Source organism: Brassica napus, chromosome A3 (genome assembly GCF_020379485.1).
Source record: "Brassica napus cultivar Da-Ae chromosome A3, Da-Ae, whole genome shotgun sequence".
Taxonomy (NCBI): Eukaryota; Viridiplantae; Streptophyta; class Magnoliopsida; order Brassicales; family Brassicaceae; genus Brassica; species Brassica napus.
In genome coordinates this window covers 1,739,876-1,760,812 of record NC_063436.1, presented here as the reverse complement: position 1 = coordinate 1,760,812, position 20,937 = coordinate 1,739,876, and the positions used below count along the sequence as shown (strand labels likewise).

General features: G+C 34.7%; 4 protein-coding genes and 1 long non-coding RNA gene across 7 annotated transcripts; 2 read left to right on the top strand and 3 right to left on the bottom strand.

The window, feature by feature from the left end:
* Nucleotides 1-64: 64 nt before the first annotated feature.
* On the bottom strand, nucleotides 65-2,747 carry LOC106385154 (probable trehalose-phosphate phosphatase I). 2 transcript variants are annotated; one of them, XM_013825110.3, is made up of 12 exons: nucleotides 2,639-2,747; nucleotides 2,272-2,540; nucleotides 2,049-2,189; nucleotides 1,887-1,958; nucleotides 1,679-1,774; nucleotides 1,536-1,592; nucleotides 1,358-1,459; nucleotides 1,200-1,277; nucleotides 1,019-1,088; nucleotides 729-799; nucleotides 490-582; nucleotides 65-408 (listed from the first exon to the last, which is right to left on the bottom strand). In XM_013825110.3, exons 1-12 carry the CDS (start codon nucleotides 2,640-2,642, stop codon nucleotides 352-354), a joined length of 1,110 nt encoding a protein of 369 aa, XP_013680564.1. In that variant the 5' UTR covers nucleotides 2,643-2,747; the 3' UTR covers nucleotides 65-351. The 2 variants fall into 2 exon arrangements, with proteins under 2 accessions (XP_013680564.1, XP_022554297.1); XM_022698576.2 differs by having other exon boundaries at nucleotides 335-408; nucleotides 486-582.
* Nucleotides 2,748-5,571: 2,824 nt separating this feature from the next.
* On the bottom strand, nucleotides 5,572-7,973 carry LOC125593144. Of its 2 annotated transcripts, none has more exons than XR_007329088.1 (2): nucleotides 7,084-7,973; nucleotides 5,572-5,929 (listed from the first exon to the last, which is right to left on the bottom strand). It is a non-coding gene; the product is annotated as an uncharacterized LOC125593144 (long non-coding RNA). The 2 variants fall into 2 exon arrangements; XR_007329089.1 differs by having other exon boundaries at nucleotides 5,572-5,922.
* Nucleotides 7,974-9,584: 1,611 nt separating this feature from the next.
* Nucleotides 9,585-13,091, top strand: LOC106386388 (inactive TPR repeat-containing thioredoxin TTL3-like). The gene is made up of 4 exons (XM_013826240.3): nucleotides 9,585-11,427; nucleotides 11,532-11,900; nucleotides 11,973-12,306; nucleotides 12,508-13,091. The coding sequence occupies exons 1-4, from the start codon at nucleotides 10,535-10,537 to the stop codon at nucleotides 12,658-12,660; spliced, it is 1,749 nt and encodes a 582-aa protein (XP_013681694.1). The 5' UTR covers nucleotides 9,585-10,534; the 3' UTR covers nucleotides 12,661-13,091.
* A 476-nt stretch (nucleotides 13,092-13,567) lies between these two features.
* Nucleotides 13,568-15,943, top strand: LOC106384910 (regulation of nuclear pre-mRNA domain-containing protein 1A-like). Its single transcript, XM_013824833.3, has 7 exons — nucleotides 13,568-13,828; nucleotides 13,973-14,220; nucleotides 14,336-14,497; nucleotides 14,586-14,745; nucleotides 14,829-14,974; nucleotides 15,038-15,073; nucleotides 15,147-15,943. The coding sequence occupies exons 1-7, from the start codon at nucleotides 13,753-13,755 to the stop codon at nucleotides 15,723-15,725; spliced, it is 1,407 nt and encodes a 468-aa protein (XP_013680287.2). The 5' UTR covers nucleotides 13,568-13,752; the 3' UTR covers nucleotides 15,726-15,943.
* Nucleotides 15,944-15,954: 11 nt separating this feature from the next.
* On the bottom strand, nucleotides 15,955-18,015 carry LOC106441416 (short-chain dehydrogenase RED1). Its single transcript, XM_048769298.1, has 3 exons — nucleotides 17,546-18,015; nucleotides 16,523-16,682; nucleotides 15,955-16,388 (listed from the first exon to the last, which is right to left on the bottom strand). The coding sequence occupies exons 1-3, from the start codon at nucleotides 17,883-17,885 to the stop codon at nucleotides 16,046-16,048; spliced, it is 843 nt and encodes a 280-aa protein (XP_048625255.1). The 5' UTR covers nucleotides 17,886-18,015; the 3' UTR covers nucleotides 15,955-16,045.
* Nucleotides 18,016-20,937: the final 2,922 nt, after the last annotated feature.

Below are 20,937 nucleotides of genomic sequence, written 5' to 3'. Positions count from 1 at the left end.
CTAATTTAATTTCACTTGGACCCCACGAGCCTGTGTCAATGTGTCAGTAGACAAGTACGAAAAGTGAGACAAATTAAATCTCATACATCAAACATATATATATACTACATTTACGAAGATAATTACAACTTATTAGAACTAGCTACTCGAAACAATTTGCGACCCTTTTTCTCGTTCATCTAATTTTAGCAAGAAATTGACCAAAGGGGGATATTAAGACCTTGGCATATCCTTATACGACGTTCTAAGAAAGGTTTGTAATGTTCAGAAAAAGGTTAGCCATTTACATATTGGTTGGCATTAACTATTTCGAACATCGTCACTAGCTCATTTATTATACATACATCCTCTTCACACTCTTGGCTGCATTTGTTTCCACGCCACCAATCGTTGCAAGAAATTCATCACCTATTGAGTTCGTTTTTAAGAGAGTTAGCATGTGTAGAAAACTGTTAACTGCAAAATACTTATGTGTGTGTGTGGACTTGCCTCGGACGGATCTTGCAAATAATATGAAGCATCCGTATCTTTGGGGTATTTGGAGACAAGAACGCCACAGCCTTCACCTCTGTCTCGTAGCATCTGATTCATTTACATGGCACAAATTTTAATCAACACATATAATAGTGTTGTAACTTAATTGTATGGATATTTTATACTTTTATGAAATATTAGCTTTTTTAACTACTTATGAAATATTAGCTAATTAAGGAAAATAATTGGTATACCTTAAATGCATCTTCGTCGGTCCGGTCATCACCGATGTAAACTGGGAAAACGTTGTTAGAGTTTCCAAACCCTGTAAGGTTCAAAAATAAGTTCAATCTTTTAATTAATTGTATCAAATTCTTAAAAGGTGAAATGAGAAGCATATTGATGATGAAAAATGATCAGTGGAGCAAAGACACTTTTGAATAAGAAGACAACACAAGAAGAAAAAAACTTATTGCTTTGTTTTTATTATAGATGTTGAAAAAGTATTTGATTTAAGAAAAAGAGAGAGCAACTGAGAACTCACCAAGTGACTCTAACAAGAACTCAAGAGCTTTTCCTTTATCCCATTCAATCATAGGACGTATTTCGAAAACCTGTTAATTACATCCAAAACATATTTAGATAATTTACACTCATTGTTATGTTATAAATCACAAGTTTCTTGTAATATATCTTGATGACCAGTGAGAAATGTCATGTCATACCTTTCGACCTTGGTTCAGTTTAAGCCTAGGGTATTCCTTTAATACCGACCGAACCTGTAGAACCAGTTCGCTCCATTTCTGGATTATTATGTTTTCCATTTTAACGTTAGTTTTCATTATTTAATAAAACTTTTTTCTTAATGTGATTTCGATTTTACCTTCTCATCGACGCAACGAAAGTGCACAGAAGCACAGAACTTGTTGTTTTCTACTATGACTCCAGGAGTTGATTTGGTTTTCTCCAAAAGTTGTCTATAGACCTATAAAAATTAAGCACATGCAATGTTAAGCGACACTGAAGCGACAGGTATATATATATTTGTCGTAATGTCTTACTTCATCGATCATGGGAAGATAATCACTGGCTGGTTGGTACAGAAGAGACTGTTTAACCTAAACAAATGACTTAAATAAAGTTTAGATGACAAACAAATATTATTATTTTGTTTTTATCAGTTAATTATGTAATTTGAAATTACCCTCTTGTGTCTGGAGAAGCCTTTTGCTGGCCCTTTAATGTCCATGCCATGGCTGCCAGCATAATACAGCTCAGCTAGCTTGACAAAGTTATACACCTTTGGAAAGCATAATACTAAAATTAGTCTTGACCAAAAAAAAACTAAAATTAGCTAATTATACATAAATAAATTAAAAATATTGGGGAAAATGACAAGGAAAATAAAATACCTTGTCTAGGCATCTACCAGTAACTATAGCAGTTGGAAAACACTTAGCCAGTTTTTTTACTGTTCTTCTCATCTGAGAATAGCAATCAAAATGTGATAATTAATCACATAGATTAATTAAAATCATAAGGTCAAAAAGATTAATGTGATATCAAGACCAAACCTTGCTTGACATGAAAGCTTTGTCTGGATCATCAACGATGGGAGAGAGAGTACCGTCATAATCTAGAAATATTACGATTTGTTTCCCTCCCGAAGCTTCTTTGATTTTCTCAAACATTTCTAACGCAGAAGGATGCTGCATCTGTCGCGGAAACACAACAAAAAGTTGTAAGAGAAAGATCATTTAGGGTTCGTGAAAGAAAGTTATTATGAAGACTACTTACGATCCATGAGCTGAGTTGTTGTTGTAAGGAGATGGAAGAAGGGAGTGATTTGGGATCTGTAGGAGAAGAAGCTCGCATTGAATCTACCCAAGCGTTGATTCTTTCGCCATCATTGATGATTTCTAGGTTCTTGAGAAGCTTTTTCTTGGAGATTGAGATGAAACCAGGAGGAGCCGAAGAGTTGTTGGGGATGATAGACCTTGCCGCCTCTGAGACGACAACGTTTTGACTCTCTGACATCCTGTTTGGTTTCTCCATGACAAAACTCACTGAGACAAGCAGAGCATAAAGGATTGGTTATCGAGAAGAGAGTTATATGTTTAGGTTATGTCGAGATGATGAAGCTGGTGAAACAACTAAAGCTTACCCATATTAGAAAATTAGAGACTGAAGGTGAAGTACTTGAATCAAAGATGAATTTGATATTAAGGGAGAGAAGAAATAAATGATATGAACTTGTGTGTTTTTATTTCAAGTCCTGCGAGTTGATTTAAGTAGGAGAAAGAAAGCAAAAAGTGGGACCTACAAAACTTGAGCCATTGTGGGATCCACTGGGCCTAGTAATGTTTCAGGGCCCCACTTTTGGTGTTCTTATTCGCGCGTACGTTGTAGTATGTTTGCGTGTTTGCCTCCGAACCATGCGAGTCGTCGAATCCGCGTCTCCTCGGTTTTTATTTATTTTTGGATTTAAATTAAGTAAAACGTGTAAAATTTAATAAAACACTGTATAATATACTATCTATTATGAAATTTTAAATTATACCTGATTCATTTTCATGCTACAGAAATCTTAATCTTTGACTTTAAAATAAACATTCATGCAATTTCGTTTTCATATTTACTTAATGATATTTTCCGCAAACACACATATAAAAGATCATTTTTCTTAATGTTCTCAGTTACCTTTAAATTATAATAGTCTCGATTTCCTTATAATTGTTTTTTCGATAGACATATTGTTAGAAGCTTTCTTTTGAAGTTTGGTATTCATGTTTTTTTGTTTTTTATTTTATTTTAACTAAGACACATTCATATATAAGACGAATTTTTTTTATGTTTTCAGAAAACCTATATCCTGTTTCTTCTTCATATGTTAGCTGTATCAATTTCTATTAAAATATACATTTATTGTTAGAAGAGATATTTACTAAATTAAATAATCTCATTCTCATTAATCTGAAACATATGTGCAGTTTATTGGCCAAGGTTAACAGATGCATTGAATCAAAAGAAAACAAGCAATTAAATAAAGAGTAGATATCAATTACTTATACAAATATAAACGTTGCTACATTGTAACATTTGAACAAAAAAATAATTATTTGAATTACATGATGATATCTATGAACTATTATGTGTATAATATCGTTTATAGTGCGTCTACAACATCATTAATACTACTACGCTATCTAGAAATATATCAAATTTGAAAAATCTGACATTGATCTATAATAAAGTTTTGACATATACTTATGTTGTATAACATTGAAATTGTATATTTAATTTATGTATTTTTATTTTAAATATTTTATATGTGTTATCATCCATCTTTTGAAGACTGATTGACACCTTTTATCAAATTTTGCTGAATTATAAGTTTGATACACTTTTAGCTACTGAAATGATGTTATGTTATTGTTAACAGTATACACAATAGTTCATAGATGTTGTTATGTCGTTTATACAGTGTGTGTAATTTTAATATATTAGTTTTGTCGGAATGTGTGATCATACGGTAGCATGGCACTTTGTTTGTGTAGTTACAATCATTTTTCTTAAATTTTTTAACACTGATTTAAAGTATACCATTTCACAAATGTATCAAGACACATTTGCACACTAGATACATATTTAATACTAAGTACATATAATATTAGTATTGGATCAAAAAGTACACTTAATGTAAACAATAGTCATTTTAGTACTACATCCTATTTTTAACAGATCTGTAATAAATTATTTTCTTGCTTTCGAAAATGTCTTCAGAAAGGAACTTTTTTTAGAAAGATTCATGTACTCCGTCGCATTTAGATGGTTAATTGAAGGTTGCATATATCAATAACACAAAATGTTTAATTAATACTAGTATTAACCACTATTAAATAGCATAGGTTGAGAACATCTATGTTTATGGATTAATTAATATTTCATCTGTTCCTAAAAGATCCATATTCTAGAGAAAATTTGTGTTTTAAAATGTAATTTTTGTCAACTAATAATAGAAAATTGTAAAATTCAAGAACATTAATTGCATTTTTAAAATTTTTATTGGTTTAAAAACATAGGAAATATAAAATTACAAAAAACTAAGCATTTATAGCTAAGTTTTAATATGTTTTATTAAAAAGTGTGAAAATTCTAAAATTTGATTTTTTTAGTAACAGAGGGAGAGGGAGTATATCTTTCAAGCTTGAAATATTTGAGTCGGAGAAGAAAAAAAATCCATAAAGATTTGAATTAATATATTCTGATAAAGTGGCACCACCTTGGCTTTGATAGATTCATCATTAAACATCATAAGAAATTAGTACTTTTTGATTTTATACATTTATGGTATTAAGATGTTAATTAATATACATTCTAAGTCACAATACAGAGTGTATAAAGATTTATTATCAACAAATTATGAAACTTTCTAAAATATTTAACATTGTGTTCACATGTTTGTTAAACATATGGACTTTTTTGCGGGTCGAGTGGTTTATTAATTTTTAACAGTAATGTAATATTTTTTTTTTAAAAATCTTTATATATCAGCGCGACTGTATCACTAACTTCCTATGGAGCTGAATTATCGTATCTAGCGGATGATGAGAGTTACTTAGCCACCAATGAACCGGATAGGACGTGTTGTCCACTACCTGAAACTATATGTGTTATGAGTTGACTGAATATTGTTGTGCATCAAGCCAAACACCGCACGTGTGTTCTACTTCAGTGCGTGTCGACTCTATTGAAACATAAACGTACAAAACCCTTCTCTGATCTCTTTTCTAGTTAAGTCGGCAGATTCCTTCTCTTAACCTAAAAGAGAATAATGACATGAATAATAATTCAGTAATAAAGTAAAGGGAAAAAAGTATTAATACGTAACATATTAGTTCAATGTACGTGTGTACACGAAAGCCCACAAAGTTCTGATTCGTACTAGTGATCTATGATATCGAAATGTTTTATTTTCGCTGGTTACTTAAGAGCTAACGTAATTTGCTAGTTAACCACTCGTTTTAAGATTTGTTTATTGCTAAGATTGTGTTATTAGTTTAGGTATTAGTACTAATTGCCTTATTTGCCCTTCTGTATCCCTTTCTTATTAATGAAGAAACATTTTGAAAATATAACCTTACAAGTGTAAATTATTTACAGGGATGCCATCCTTATGTGGCAGCACCATATTCACTCTCAGCCTATATAATTAACTGCCCATTCTTCCCTAGAGAATTTACAACAAATGCCATTGACAGTCCACCCTTAATAATGTCGTTCCCCAATGTTCATTCAAATTATATTACCTTAATTACATTAGCTTAACATTTAACAAAAATACAATAGAAACTATGTTACACGATCATTGCTCCCTGGACCCTGGACAGTACTGAAACACAATAGATCCATCATACTGAAACAATATATGTTCGATTCTTCAGTTATCTGCACACTTATGAAACACAACACTCAAAAAAACAATCCATATAATATAAGATTTTGAATTTAAACACAAAAATGCAAGAAAGTATCAGAAGATTCCAATGTAACTAAACCAAAGGATACTTATAAGTCTAAAAATTCAAGAAAGTTTCGGAAGATTCCAATATATCACACTATCTAAGATCGTAAGTGAGTCCATCCAATATATTGCTGCCAATTTTGGCCTTTCCACAGTTTGATCGAAAGCATGTATTTTTATTATAACTCAAGAACCGGTTATTTCTTTTGTATGCATGAACCGGTCATATTCGTTTTTGCAATGTGATTAAACCAAAAGGTTTTTTTAAATTGACTACAACTTACGGTGTTAAAACGTAAGTTGAAATTTATTATAGGTTTGTGTAGATTGACTTAATTTAAAATATTTTGGACAATATATATATTTCTGACTATTAAATGTACCTTTTTCTATAATGATTGTTGGTTGTAATCGGGGAATTAGTATGGGTTAGTGGCAATTGATATTGACGAGTATAATATAGAAAGTCTTGAATATGGTTAATGATTCGTTCTCATCATGTATTTCATATATGGCAAACATATTTTTGTGATTGCGCCAGTGATTGGGATACTTTCTTAGATTTATCGTCAAGGCAATATATATGGTAAATGGTATTGTGATTTGGCGTTAATTAGAGTGATTGACAAGTTAAATCACTCACATGATTTGTGCTAATCTTTTCAAAAGATACGCAGAGATCAGTGCTCTGGTTTTAAGCTATATATAAGCCAAGCCAGAGTTAGCACAATTCATCAGAAACCTAAACCACCACATATCTTTCGTAAAACCTCTACTCTTTATGATTTATTCTTTCTTGAAGCCTCTACTCTTTATCATTTATATTTTCTTGAGTTGATTCTATATTGTTCTGGATTTCAACTTAAAATCCAGGGATTACTGTCCAATCGGGTTAAAAGAGTCATGACTAAATTGATGGTTTTATATTAATTTGTGTTTTTATGAAAAATTTTGAAATTATAATTTTATTGCGTTATGTTTTCCTCATTAAAGTTGAATTTTTTTTGGTGGATACATAAGTATATCAGTCTAATGTGGACATACGATATGGAGTCTAAATCTGAATCTAAGTTTGAGTGTAATACCTGTATCCGTATCAGTTTTGGAATCATTCAGCCAGCAATCACCAATCCACCGCGTCTCTTCCCCAAAGCCATTTGAGGACAATGATTTGCAGATGAATCAGAGGATCGTCGGGGAAATTTGTTTTTTTTTTCAATGAGATCAATTGAAAAGAAAAAAGAATCAGTAATCGGAAAGAATTGGTGGTAGGGACAAATAATAAGAATACAATATGCTCGGTAGTACGTAGACGTCTTCTCACCTGTGTTCCTCTGGTGAAATATCTTGATTTTGTTAGAACCCTAATCCTTTTTTTGTCCCGAGAGAGTCAATTTGTTATTATTTAATTTATTGCATAATTCATAAAAGAAATGGACTGAATATGTTCAATTTTCAAAAAGTCCATCGTATGTAGTAGGATTTTTGAGTTATCTATTACAATATTGGGCTCTACTATAACAAATTTAGACCCATATTTGGTAATGTAATTATTTGCTAAATATGTTCAGTAACAACAAAGCCCATCATATGTAATTTTTTTAGTTTTTTAACTACGTTCATGGTACAATTGCATCACTATAAACTCTAACTTCCCTGGAGAATTTACTCAAATAATGGACTAACGATATCCATAAATTGTTTATGCGTATAAAATACTCATTTTTTTTAATATTAATGCATTAGAAATATTTAGGAGGGGTTATTGGGGCATGAATTTTAATGGAATTTGATGATTTCAATAGTTGAGAAGATTTTACAAGTTAACTAGATTTGACAAATTTTATCCAATATTCTTACATAGATTTTCATTACTCGTGTATAAGATTCTATTGATTGTTATTAACTGGTAAAAAATTAATGGTATAATAGGAGAAAAGAAAAAAGAATCATTTCAATTATTAAAAAGACAAAATGTCATTGTACCTTTTAATATATAGATATATAAATAAAAGTTATTTTTTTATAACTTTTAAAATATATGGTTTTAAGTTTGAACTTTTTATATAAAAGCTTTCGATTTTTTTTTCAAATTGTATTTTTTAATTCTTTTTGAATTCGAAAATACTTTTTAAAACTATTTTAATTTTTTTTACATTTATTAAATTTTTAATATTTGCTTTCTACTTTTATGTTAAAGTTGTGATTTGTATTATTTCATTGTTCAATTTTGTGTGTTTTTGTATGCGAGTGTATTTTATTGCATAGATTTCAAAAATCTTATGGGTATAGATGATATTCTCAAAGTTTAGTCTTATGAGTTAAAAAAAAGAGAATTTACATCCCAATAACAGTAGATTTTAATAGAATCTTAAAATCAATGAAACTAAACTTTTCCAATAACAAAAGATTTTGAGTGGAATTTAAAAGTCATCATCCCAATAACAATGGATTCTAATTAATTTTTAAAAATTCATAAACCAATAACAATGGAATCTCAAAATTTAATAACTTCTCTTGAATTCTTCTACCTTATTGTTTTTCAACTATAAATCTTATATTTGATTACGAGAGTGTGTGGATCATGATTAATTTTTAAACCATTTTTGCGCATGCGTATTTGCTCTCACTTTCCATATATTGCCTAATCGTGAATATTGTTTCCTTAATTGGCGATACAGTAATATTTGACACCATAACCTTTTATAAATTTACACATGTGCTTTCAACCAGTTAGCATACATACATAGAATTGCAGTCCCAGAGAACCAGATCTGCCAGATATGAACAAAAACACCAAAGTTATCGTTTCCATATTTGATGATAGTATTAATGCATTTTTGTTTATGGATCTTAACTGGGCCATATCGTATGTGTTTTGGGTTATTATGATATACTCCTTTCGTTTCAAAATAAGTATCGTTTATTCACATTTCACTTGGATTAAAAAAATAACAAAAAATATACTAATCTACTCTTAGTTATTATACAATTGTTTAAATAAAAATGATTTAACTAAATATTTATTGGTCATTTAAAGGGTTAGAAAGTATAATATGAAAAGTACATTGAAAATATAGAAAGACACTTTTTTGAAACAAAACAAAAAACTAAAATAACATTCTTTATAAAACAGAAGGAGTAAATCTTTGTTTTATCAATTATTTTATGTCCATATTGTTACATATAATTCATATTTTTTGAGAAAATTGAATCTTTTTAAATTCTAATAATAAAACAAAAAATCAGGAAAATCACACAATACAAAGTAGCCCAACATGTATTTTGTAAAAATGATAAATTTTATACAATATTTAATTATAGTTCAGATTTTTTCAATGTGTTTTACTATAAACACACTATCCAAATTACGATCTACTACTTTGATTTTTCAATTTTTACATGTGTTTAACATATTACACAACACATTTTATATGTTTTATCCATTGATTTTATGAAAAATATCTAAAATATGTGATATATAATAAAATTCAAATCAAACTCTCATCCCGCGCAAGGCGCGGGTCTTATCCTAGTATATTTTAATCAAGTTCCTTCCTGGAATTTAGTTTGTTTACTATATTCAACACATACTAATCTCATGGTTTACTAAAATTGGTTTTAATGTTAAACTGGATTATTAGTCTAGCACTTTGTGAGTGTTACAGAAAAAAAGTCTAGCACTTTGTGTTACAAAATTAAGAGCTAGATAAAAAGGCTCCATATAACATGAAGAGAAAAGGAAATGTATAGAAAGGTTTATGAGTTTTGACATCAGAGATAAAAGAGCTTAAACAACTACGCATTACTCAATCAACCTTCATAATGATGTCAACAGGAATAACATTTATCGATGCAAAGATTTTACATTTCCTTCGCGCCAAATGCTGTAAATCATGATAGAATGCATCAGGTAACTCTATATATTAATTTTTATTATCTTAATACCATATTTTTGAGCTTGATTACTACTATTTCACCAAGATATTTGATATTATGCTTTCACAACGATACGTAAAATAGAATCAGGTCGAGAAAAACTCGGACTTCTTTTTGTTAGGACGTCTCACATTTTCTTTCTAAATATTGACTAAACAACGCTTCTCTTACAAAATCAACAGGCGATAGCCATAGAAAAAAAAAAGTAAACGAAGAGCCAAAAAAAGAGGGAAAAATCAAGAATTGTCAGAGAGAAAAGAACAGAAGACAAACCCCCACCATCAAAATTCCATTGACAAATTGACATCGATTTTTGAAGAGAAACCAAAATATCATTCTTCTTTTTTCTTTGTCTTAATCTTAACCTAGTTTGATCAAAAAGTTTGATGACAATGCCATTTTGTGTAAAGTTACTGATTCAAGAAGAGAACACGCAACAACAAAAAGCTTCCTCCCTCTCCTCTCCTCTCTTCTCTTAACATTGATGACCTTCTTTTCTTCATAATACCGTATATTTCTATCTTCCTATATCAACCCTTTCCAGTGGTTTGATTTATTGTTCATCGACGTATTTTGTTCTATCTAGCGGCCTACAAAATGGCAGAAAGTCAGGTGAAGAAAAGGTGGCGTTGTGGATTATTGGGTCTTGTTGGTAGATGTGGCTTAAGGTCCAAGAGATCTACAGCTACAAATGGTAGCCATAAAAGCACAATGAGCAGCAGCAACGCCTCCACAGCCTGCACCCCTAATATTCAGTTCACTAAATCTCCCGGTATCGAATTAAACGCCAAAAAGCTTCAAGAACACAAAGTTTCACCTGAGCCGATCCAGTTACCGGACCAGACACAAAGACCTATTTCAAACCCCTCACCCAATCAAAACCCTAATAACCAACATTTAGACAATAACGGGCATCAACAAGAGAGTAACAATCTAGAGCCGGTCCAACAACAAGCGAGGAAGGTTCCAAAGGAAGCTATCGGTTTATCCGGTGAGCTAGAGAGTATGATCATAGACAACCAGAAAGCCAAAGGGATTAATGGCTCTATGGTTCGAGCATCTTCAGGCAATGTGATGTTGTTTGGCAATCTTGGGAACTTGAAGCAGCCTGGCACAGCAGCGGTTGGGAACCAAACCAATGTTCAAAACAAAGAAGAAAGACAAACATCATCAGTTGCACCAACATCGGTTTCAGATAACCAAGAACAGTCAGGAACTTTGTGTAGGGAGGTATCCACACGAATGGATCCAGAAACGTTAAAGACAATGGGAAACGAAGATTACAAGAACGGGAACTATGTAGAGGCCTTAGCATTGTATGATGCTGCTATAGCCATCGATCCAAAGAAGGCTGCGTATCGTAGCAACAAAAGCGCTGCATTAGCAGCATTGGGGAGGATCCTTGAAGCAGTGTTTGAATGTAAAGAAGCAATACGATTGGAGCCTCATTACCATAAAGCTCAACATCGGTTGGCTTACTTGTACCTCAGGTAATTAATCTCACCAAAAACCTACCTTGTTACTCAAGTTATCTCTTTATTATTATTTTTTTATTAATCTATTTATCATAATAAACTTGAAATTAAACCATTAGGTTAGGAGAGGTGGAGAACTCGATATATCATTTCAAGCATTCGGGTCCCGAAGCAGATCAAGAAGACGTTTTAAAGGCCAAGACGGTACAGACACTTCTCAACAAATGCACTGAAGCCAAAAGATTGCGTGATTGGAACACTCTTATCAAAGAAACGGAAAACACCATAGGTTCAGGAGCTGATGCAGCTCCTCATGTATATGCATTGCAAGCAGAGGCTTTTCTAAAGAGCTTAAGACATCAAGAGGCCGATGATGCTATGTCTAGATGTCCGGTTTTGGATGTGGAAATGAGCACAAAATATTACGGACCGATCAGTTCCGCTGGTTTCTTGGTCGTATGGGCTCAGGTTCATATGTCTTCCGGAAGGTTTGTTCTGTCCGAGTTTCTATACCATGTTGAGATGATTTGATATGGTTTACCCGGTTTGTGTCTAATTAGATTTGGAGAAGCCGTTGAGGCGATTCAACGAGCGAACAAGCTTGATGGGAACAACAGGGAAGTAAGCATGGTTCTCCGGCGTGCGCAGGCGGTTATGGCTGCGCGGTCTAAAGGCAACGATTACTTCAAAGCTGGACGGTTTCAAGAAGCTAGCGCAGCTTATGGTGAAGGGTTAGACCATGACTCGAGAAACTCAGTTTTGTTATGTAACCGAGCAGCATGTCTGTCCAAAATGAGCAAGTTCGATAGAGCGGTCGAGGATTGCACTGCAGCACTCACCGTCCGTCCTGCGTACACCAAGGCTCGACTGAGAAGAGCTGATTGTAACGCTAAGGTAGTGTGGGTTAATGTTTTGAAATGAAGTTTTGTGTTAGTAGCATAAACATTAATATGAAGTTAATGTTCTAAAAACCGTTAGATAGTAATTAAACATTTTATAAGAGACTTGCCATTTCGTTTATGACTGATTAGCCGTAGTCTAAACTGATTTTTAGAATACTATATAACCTTAATGTTTTTTTTTTGGTGGTTGCAGCTTGGGAATTGGGAATCGGCGATTAGAGACTACGAGATACTGAGTAAAGAGACACCGGAAGATGAGGAAGTGATCAGAGGATTGTCGGAGGCTCAAGAGCAGCTTGTGAAATGCCAAGGGCACCGTGAAATGGATCAGGAAGTTACTGACTGAGGAGAGTCTTGTTTTTTTTGGCCGTGAACTTTTAACTTCTAATCGTTGTAAATACAAACAGTTCGAGTACTAGTAACAATATAGAACAAAGATTTTAAACTCGTACTTGAATATATCTACTCCCATATGATTATTATTTTATTTTTTCTTCTCTATTTTGCATTTGCTTATCTAAAAGCATATATTTCTACAAACTTAGCCGACATGAACATGGAGATGATAATAGAATTGACATGTATTGGATTACACATGCACGACTTTAGAATCTTGTCTGAGTATAATACCAAGTAGTATGTTTCTTTTATATTTAACAAAATTTTATACTATGATATTATAACTAAAAGCACAAGAATCAGGACAATTATATATTTTCTAAATATATCACTACAAAAATAAATTATAAAAATTTAAGAGAAATTTCCTTAGATAGCCATTTTTAATTTATTTTCACAAAAATAGATCTCAAGTAAGAAAATGACCAAATTAAATTTTATTAATGGTAAATATGCATTTATACCTAAGAGTTAACTAATCTAGGATTATGATTTATAGTTAAAGGGTGGGGTTTTGGGGATATGATTTTAAATTTTTAAAAATAAAAAATAAAAAATAAAATTTTCAAAACAAAAATCTGTTATTTTGGTCATTTTTTTAGTGTTATTTTTGTGACAAAAACTTTAAAAAATATATTTTAGAGAATTGTCCAAAATTTAATCAAGCATAAAAACTGTATAACTCTTATAATTGGTTAGATAGTTTCCTTAAAATCACATAGAAATGTTTAAACATCTTATATTTTGAAACAAACAAAAAAAAATCTCATTCTTACATATAAAATGGAAGGAATATATTTTAATATTTTATCAAAAAAGAAAACAATTTTTATGTCAAACAAAATAAAAATCCCATCTCGCATCTGACCAAAAGAAAAAAAAAAACAAAACTTTCCTCTCTTCTCTTCGATCCACGACGTTGTCGTTTTAGTCATTCCCAATCTTGCTTCCGCCTTCGGTCACACTGTTCTAGGGTTTCTCCGTCCTCGCTCCTCCCCCACAATCTTTCCAGCTCTACCCAAATCCGTCGTCTGGTGAAATGAGCACTGTATTCAGCGAAGAGATCCTCATCGATAAGCTCGCCAAGCTCAACAGCACTCAACAGTCCATCGAAAGTATCCTCCTTTCTTTTTTTCCCAATCATTTTAAAAGCTTCAATTTTTAATTTATTTTGCATATAAAGTTTAAACCTTTTTGCTTAGATCTTGTGATTAATTTTTTTTGCTAATTCTCTGAACTCTTTCTTTTGGGGGGTAAAGCTCTGTCGCATTGGTGTATATTCAACCGGGTGAAAGCTGAGCTGATAGTGACGACATGGGAGAAACAGTTTCACAGTACGGAGATGGCTCAGAAAGTGCCTCTTTTGTATTTGGCTAATGATATTCTTCAGAACAGTAAGCGTCAGGGGAATGAGTTCGTGCAAGAGTTTTGGAATGTTCTTCCTAAGGCTGTTAAAGATATTGTCTCTCAGGGTGATGATCGTGGCAAAGGCGTCGTCTCGCGTTTGGTAAGACTCTCTCTCTTTACCTTAATGATTGATGTTTGGATGAATTTAGTTTTAGGTTCTTGAGAATGGTCTTCTGCTAATTGAGATACTCTGTTGATATGATGTTGTATTGTAGGTGAAGATATGGGAAGATAGAAGAGTGTTTGGATCACGTTCGAAGAATCTTAGAGATGTGATGCTTGGAGAAGATTGTCCTCTGCCCCTTGATGTCAGCAAAAAGAGGCCTCGAGGATCTAAATCCTCAAAGAGGGACAGGGATTCAAAATCCTCCAGAACGGTAAATCACTACTAAACACCATGGTTCAAACACTAAACATCAGTCAAATCTCACTAAAGTTGTTTTTTTTGTTTGCTTTGATAAGCAGAAACTATCAAGTGGAGGAGGTGTGGCTGAGAAGATAGCATCAGCTTATCACTTGGTTGTTGCGGAAAACTCGAATGAAGAAGCTGAGATGAGTAAATGCAAGTCTGCAGTTAAACGAATCAGGAAGATGGAGAAAGATGTTGAAGAAGCCTGCTCTACTGGTAACAATCTGCTTTTTACTTTTTACCAGCCCACTCTTTATCTCTAAATTCAGTGAGTTCATATGTTTATAATCTCTCACCAGCCAAAGACAACCCAAAGAGAGAATCACTGGCTAAAGAATTGGAAGAGGAAGAATACCTTTTGAGACAATGCATTGAGAAGCTTAAATCTGTTCAAGGGAGTAGGACTTCCCTTGTCAACCAGCTTAAAGACGCACTACGCGAACAGGTACTATTGATTTTTCACACTCTCTTGTGAGCTATCTTTCATTCTTTTGCTTGTTTGTGTCAGGAATCTGAACTGGAGAATCTTGAAGCTCAGATTCAGGTATGTGTGTTTGAATCCCCCACTGCATCTAAGCTTTAATTAAAAGCTCATGAACCATTTTTATTATTGTTAGGTGGCACAAGAACAAACAGAAGAAGCTCAAAACATGCAGAAACGCCTCAAGGATGAGGATTATGCACCAAAACCAACAACCGTTGCTCCAGGATCAGTCTCAACTGACAACAACGGCCAATCATCAAAAATGACGCCTGCTTCTATAGCTGCGATGCTCACAGCATCCACCTCGTCCCATATGATCATGCAATCTGTTCTCTCCTCATTCGCAGCTGAAGCAACAAAAACCTCCGGTCTATCCAAATCAGAGAGCACAGTTCCGGTTTCTTACAACAACTCCCAGAACCAGACACCCGCCACACAAGGTCAAGGTCAAGGTCAGTACCATGTGATCCCTAATCCAGCACCACCACAACCACAACCACAGTTCATGAATCCACCGGTAATGAACAATCCTTACGGCTTTGGTAACATTCCATTAATGCCACCTGGACTTCCGCCGCCTCCACCGCCACCGCATATGATAGGTAATCAACAGCCTCAGTCCAACTCAGCTCAACAACAACAACAACCTCCTCAACAAGGTACTTTTCAGCCATCTGGGATAATGTATTATGGAGCTCCACACCACTCTTAAAAAACTAGAATGCTGTTAGTGATATAGCTTTTTAGAATAGTTCTGAGTCTTCTGACCCTTTATAATGTGGTTTGCTGATACATTTGTTGGGTCGAGTCAAAGTAGAGAAATATTGTTCCTCTTGAGTGTAGAATCGTTTACCTTGTTCTGTATCACAAAGCTTTTACGACAATGTAATCATTCCTGCTGTTAAGTCTCCCACTATCTTCCTACTTAAACTACTCAAGCATGAGGACATAAGATTACATTATCAAGTCTGAATAATCTTTTACATTTCGTTATCGTAAGAGAGAAAGAGAGACTTTAAAACCGGAAGCTGTCTAGTCCTTTTTCATTAAAGCCTTCTTCTGGACAAAATCTTTGAACCAGAGGGGCATATGGTACATGATTGCCATGAGAGTTGAGTATCTGCCGGAAGAGAACCAAGCAGGTGGGTTCTTCTTTAGCACTGCAGCTACGGTGTCTTTAGCGAATGTTTCTGCAGGAGTTGGCTTCATCCTCTGTGATATAAAGGCCCTCTCTCTGATAGCTTCTTCGTAAGGCTTGAATAGTTTCAGCTCTGGCATCTTGTTGAAGGTTGCTACAGCTGAGTTTGCTATGTTCGTTCGTATTCCTCCTGGCACAACATTGATTACATCAATGCCAAAGGGGCCGAGCTCCAACCTGCGTTTAGCAGGAACCATTACATACAATTGAAAAAAACAAGACCACCAGGTTCCGGATAACTTGAACAACTACACAGTACTTATGAACATCAAGATATACAACATGCTGATGATAAACGCTGAAACCGGAACCTGAGTGTGTCGGTAAGAGCATGGATAGCAGCTTTGGTAGCTGTATAGACACCTGCCCATGGACCTGGTGCCATAACAGTGATACTCCCAACGTTGACAATCTTTCCCTTCTTCTTAGACACCATGTGAGGTACAACTGCTTGAGTCATCCTCATGGAACCTGCATTACCATAAAGTTCAAGTCTTTAAATGTTTCTCCTAACTTACTAAAACAATGAGACACAATAAGCCAACTCGAACCACTAAAACAGAAACCCACAACATGAGCAAGTGTGCGGGTTCCATGACTTACACATCCTAGTGATTCACTATCAAGCACTAGAAACTCTCAATGGAAATGAACTTACTAACACAAGGAAAGAGAAATTAACAACAAGAGAAAGTGTTCCGAGTTCTATATAGCATACGTTTATACTAGGCCTGGATAAAAAAAACCGGAACCGAAAACCGAACGGAATTCGAATATATTAAAATATTAATTATGTATCCATATAACTTAATTAATTAAATATATATATATATATATATATAATTTAAAAATCTATTAAAAGTATCTAAAAATATTTGAAGAAATCTAAACTATTATAAAGTATCTGAATTAACCGAAAATATCTAGACAATTTTACTTTTATCTGAAATATTCAAAGTAATCCAAAATATCCGAGATTTTTATTTGAATTATTATTCGATATTTTATCCAAAATAAACGATATTCTATTTGAATTACCCGAACTATCCGAAATAACCGAACCCGAACCAAATGAAAACCAATTTTTTCTGGTATTTTAGGTTTTTAGTTTAACTATCCGGATCAAACCGAACCCAAAACTATATGAACAGAACCCGAACCAAAATAGGTCAGTCAGGTAGTAAATGTATCTTAGGATCGAGCCCGAATTATCCGAACTGATACCCGAAATGCCTCCGAAATGCCGATGCCTAGTTTATACATTGTAAATTTATAATGATTCACAAACAAGCACTAGAAACTCTAATTGGGTAACCAAATCAAATCTTTAATACCGAAAACATTGGTGTTGAATGTATTCTCCACGGCGGACATTGGGATCTCCGCAAGAGGTCCAACGCACTGAACGCCTGCGTTGTTGACAAGAACGTCGATCTGTCCGAACTTATCGATAACGTTCGACATGACTTTGCTCACGCTCTGCTCCGATTGCACATCGAGCTCCTGCACGAACAACCTCGGATCCTGCTCCAGATCCGTCATCGTACTCCGCGAACGGCTCGTCGCCACCACTCGACATCCCTTATCTGAGAACTCACGTGCCAGCGCGTGGCCGATTCCTCCTTGCGAGCATCCCGTTATCAGAACCACCGGGCTCTCGTCGCCGTTTTCCATTTTTTTAGCGCCTTCCAGATAATTTCAGATAGACCAGTTTTGATTTTCTCTATATAATAACATTATTTTTTTAGTGGAATGTGGATGTACTTTGTAGGAGACGGTTATTTCTTGTCAGAAATTTAGGTAATGTCTTTTCGACCAACAAAATAAATTTAGGCAATGTAAATTATTTGCACAGAGGCTGTTTAAAGGGTTTCAAAAAAAAGGCAATGTAAATTATTTTTTTTTCTTTTTTTTTGTCAACAAATTATTTTTATTTCTAGTTTCGGGATACACGTGAAATACATTTTTTGATCTCTTACGTGCCTTGTTGAACTTTTATAATTTTATGGTTTTCTTCTTATTTAAAATGATAATATTTATATTTATTGTGGAAGGTGGATGTAGAGATGGCATTTGGTACCACCCGCCCCGCATTGGCCCGCCCCGCTGCGGTCTCTCTCTCCGGCGGTTCTTTGCGGGTAAGCCCGCCGTGACCCGCGGTACTTAAACCTCTGCCCAAACCCGCCCCGCTTACTACATAGGACATTGCGGGCTGGCCCGCGGGTATGCAAAACATGATGTTTCATTGGGGTGAGCTTGAGAAGATGTTGTTGTTGTTGTTGTTGCACGGTGCAACTTGCTTCGGACGAGAAGATGGAGAGTTCCAGTGGAAGCTCGAGGAAGGAGAGAAGCTCCAGTGGTGGTGGAAAGAAGATGGAGAGAAGCTCTGATGGTGGTCTTAGTCGAGGAGAAGAAGAATCGGTTGGTGGTGCTGCTCCTCTGGTGCTCGTTGGTGGAGTCGTGCTGTAGAGAACCCTGATCGCCATTTTCGTCTCTTGACTCTTTTTTTTCAGGTGTAAAGACAGCAAATGAGGAAGTGGTCGCGGGTTATGTCGACCCCGCAAGACCCGCTGAGCCTAGACCGCAAAAGCCCAAACCCGCATGACACTTACCCGCGAGACCCGCTTTTAAATGGGCTTCGATTACCCTTACCCAAATCCGCCCCGCATGGGTCTTGTACGGGCCAGGCCCGCGGGCTGCGGTCAAAATGCCATCTCTAGGTGGATGTAGTTGTATACGATTAATTCTTGTCTTGTCAGAATATTTTCTTATTTTGGGATACATGTGAATTTTTTTGATTACCTCCTCTTTTACGTGCCTTGTTGTACTTTTAGTGTTTTTTCTTAGGGTATCTTCTGATTTATGGATAGAGAATATCAAATTTCCTAAACATTATATTGTTAAGCCCATTAGCTTAATATTTATTGGCCTTATAAAATTGCTTAACCAAGGCCCCTTAAAAATCACTCTAATAAGTGTTTTAAACCCTTTAACTTTACTTCAAGCAAGCTCTTTGATTTTGGTTTACTTCACTTCGAATCCTTAATAATGGTGATCAAGGGAATGAGAAGGAACATTCAATTCCTTATGGTTCTCATAAAAATACATCATTTATAAGAAATTAATATTCTTTTCAATTCATTATCACTAGGGGCAGAGCCCCCGCGCAAGCGCGGAGCCGTGAACACTATTTTAATTCATAAGATAATCAATTCTCAAATCTCTCTTGGTGTCTTTTCACTACTTGATGATCTTACTACCGATTAACAGATTTTCTGGTTTGATATCTCTGTGTATCACATGCTTGCCATGAAAATAGATGAGAGCCCTCGCCAATGATGCAACATACTATCAAAGTAAACATATAAAGATCTCAGTTTTTTCTTAAGTAACAAAAGAATTGATTAAAACATATAACAGCAGAAGGAAAAGGAATGCACCAACAGTTGCAGCTCGTCTTTCGCTGAAGTACTTGCATTTCTGAAGCTCCTTGTAAAGCTCGCCTCTAGCAGCATACTCAAGTATCAAATAAACCCTTTTCTGCAACAAAAGCCAACAAAGTGTGTTATACTAAAAAAAGGTGGATCATGTCAACAAAAAGAGCAAAGAAGCGGTTAAGTTTTACCGGATCATAGAAGTTACCATAGAGCCGGAGTATATTGGGGTTACGAAGATGTGACTGAATCTCAACTTCTCTTCTTAACTGATGCTCAATTTGAGATTGTTGAAGCTGAGTCTTGAACAGAACCTTCAGGGAGACAATGTGGTTGCTCTCTTTCACAGTTGCATACAATGTGTGAGAATTTGAGGAAAAAAAACAATGTAAAGATCTAAAACAAATGTTATGTGTGAATGGATACTAACCCGCTTCTCTCGAGCAAGATAAGCGTGACCAAACTTGCCTTTTCAAAGAGGCTTTCCAATGTCAAAATCATTCAGATTCCATCTCTTTTGCGCAACTGCAGAGACATTTGAAGCCTCCTGATGAAAACAAAATCCAACAAAACATAATGAGACAAAAAAAACAATGGATTCATAAATCTAAACACACCTCACCTACAGGATAAGTAAATAAAGAAACAAAAATATTAAAGCTAGTCTCACGTTAATAGCCTTACAAAATTTTAGTCATGAAGATTAGAACAGTTAAAAGACTTGCCTGGTGACTCCAAGGCCCACATTGTGAAGGAAAATGGTGGCGCCATTCATGTTGTTGTGACCGTGGACAGCATCAATCCCATAGATCATGGGGATCCCAAGGCGGGTGGAAAGAGCAGCCTTCTGAATCTCGTTGACCATGTTCACCCAAGCTTCAGGTGTGGCCTTTGGTGATGGCACACTTCCTCCACCGCTCAACACACTCCCTACACATACATTAAAGATCATAAGTTAGACAATAGATGGAATACTTTAAAAAAAGTTCCAAAGATTGTTTTCATACCAATGAAGTAGTTCTTCATGACATCAGTTGTGGCGCCGCTGCGTTCGATCTGAACCATCTGAGAAATCTTCTCTTGGAGGGAACAATAATTCAGACACATCTCAAGATTTCTGGTTGTGGGAATCTTTAGTTAGCTAGTATACTTTTTACTCGGTAAAGCCTACTTTTTTCCTTCATATTGATGAATACATCAAAACAGAACCAGAAATAAAATGTATGTTGAGAAGAACGTGAAACAGATGACACAATGTGGCAGATGCACTTACATTGTACTTCTGATAACCT

Coding starts and splice junctions, on each gene's coding strand:
- LOC106385154 (XM_022698576.2), bottom strand. Junction 1,460..1,535: donor ATCTTCCCATGATCGATGAA/GTAAGACATTAC, acceptor TAATTTTTATAG/GTCTATAGACAACTTTTGGA. Junction 1,278..1,357: donor TTCGTTGCGTCGATGAGAAG/GTAAAATCGAAA, acceptor ATAATAATCCAG/AAATGGAGCGAACTGGTTCT.
- LOC106386388 (XM_013826240.3), top strand. CDS start 10,535: ATGGCAGAAAGTCAGGTGAAGAAAAGGTGGCGTTGTGGATTATTGGGT. Junction 11,428..11,531: donor TTGGCTTACTTGTACCTCAG/GTAATTAATCTC, acceptor TTAAACCATTAG/GTTAGGAGAGGTGGAGAACT. Junction 11,901..11,972: donor GTTCATATGTCTTCCGGAAG/GTTTGTTCTGTC, acceptor GTGTCTAATTAG/ATTTGGAGAAGCCGTTGAGG.
- LOC106384910 (XM_013824833.3), top strand. CDS start 13,753: ATGAGCACTGTATTCAGCGAAGAGATCCTCATCGATAAGCTCGCCAAG. Junction 14,975..15,037: donor AAGACGCACTACGCGAACAG/GTACTATTGATT, acceptor TGTTTGTGTCAG/GAATCTGAACTGGAGAATCT. Junction 15,074..15,146: donor ATCTTGAAGCTCAGATTCAG/GTATGTGTGTTT, acceptor TATTATTGTTAG/GTGGCACAAGAACAAACAGA.
- LOC106441416 (XM_048769298.1), bottom strand. CDS start 17,885: ATGGAAAACGGCGACGAGAGCCCGGTGGTTCTGATAACGGGATGCTCG. Junction 16,683..17,545: donor ATTCAACACCAATGTTTTCG/GTATTAAAGATT, acceptor ATGGTAATGCAG/GTTCCATGAGGATGACTCAA. Junction 16,389..16,522: donor GCTCTTACCGACACACTCAG/GTTCCGGTTTCA, acceptor TGCTAAACGCAG/GTTGGAGCTCGGCCCCTTTG.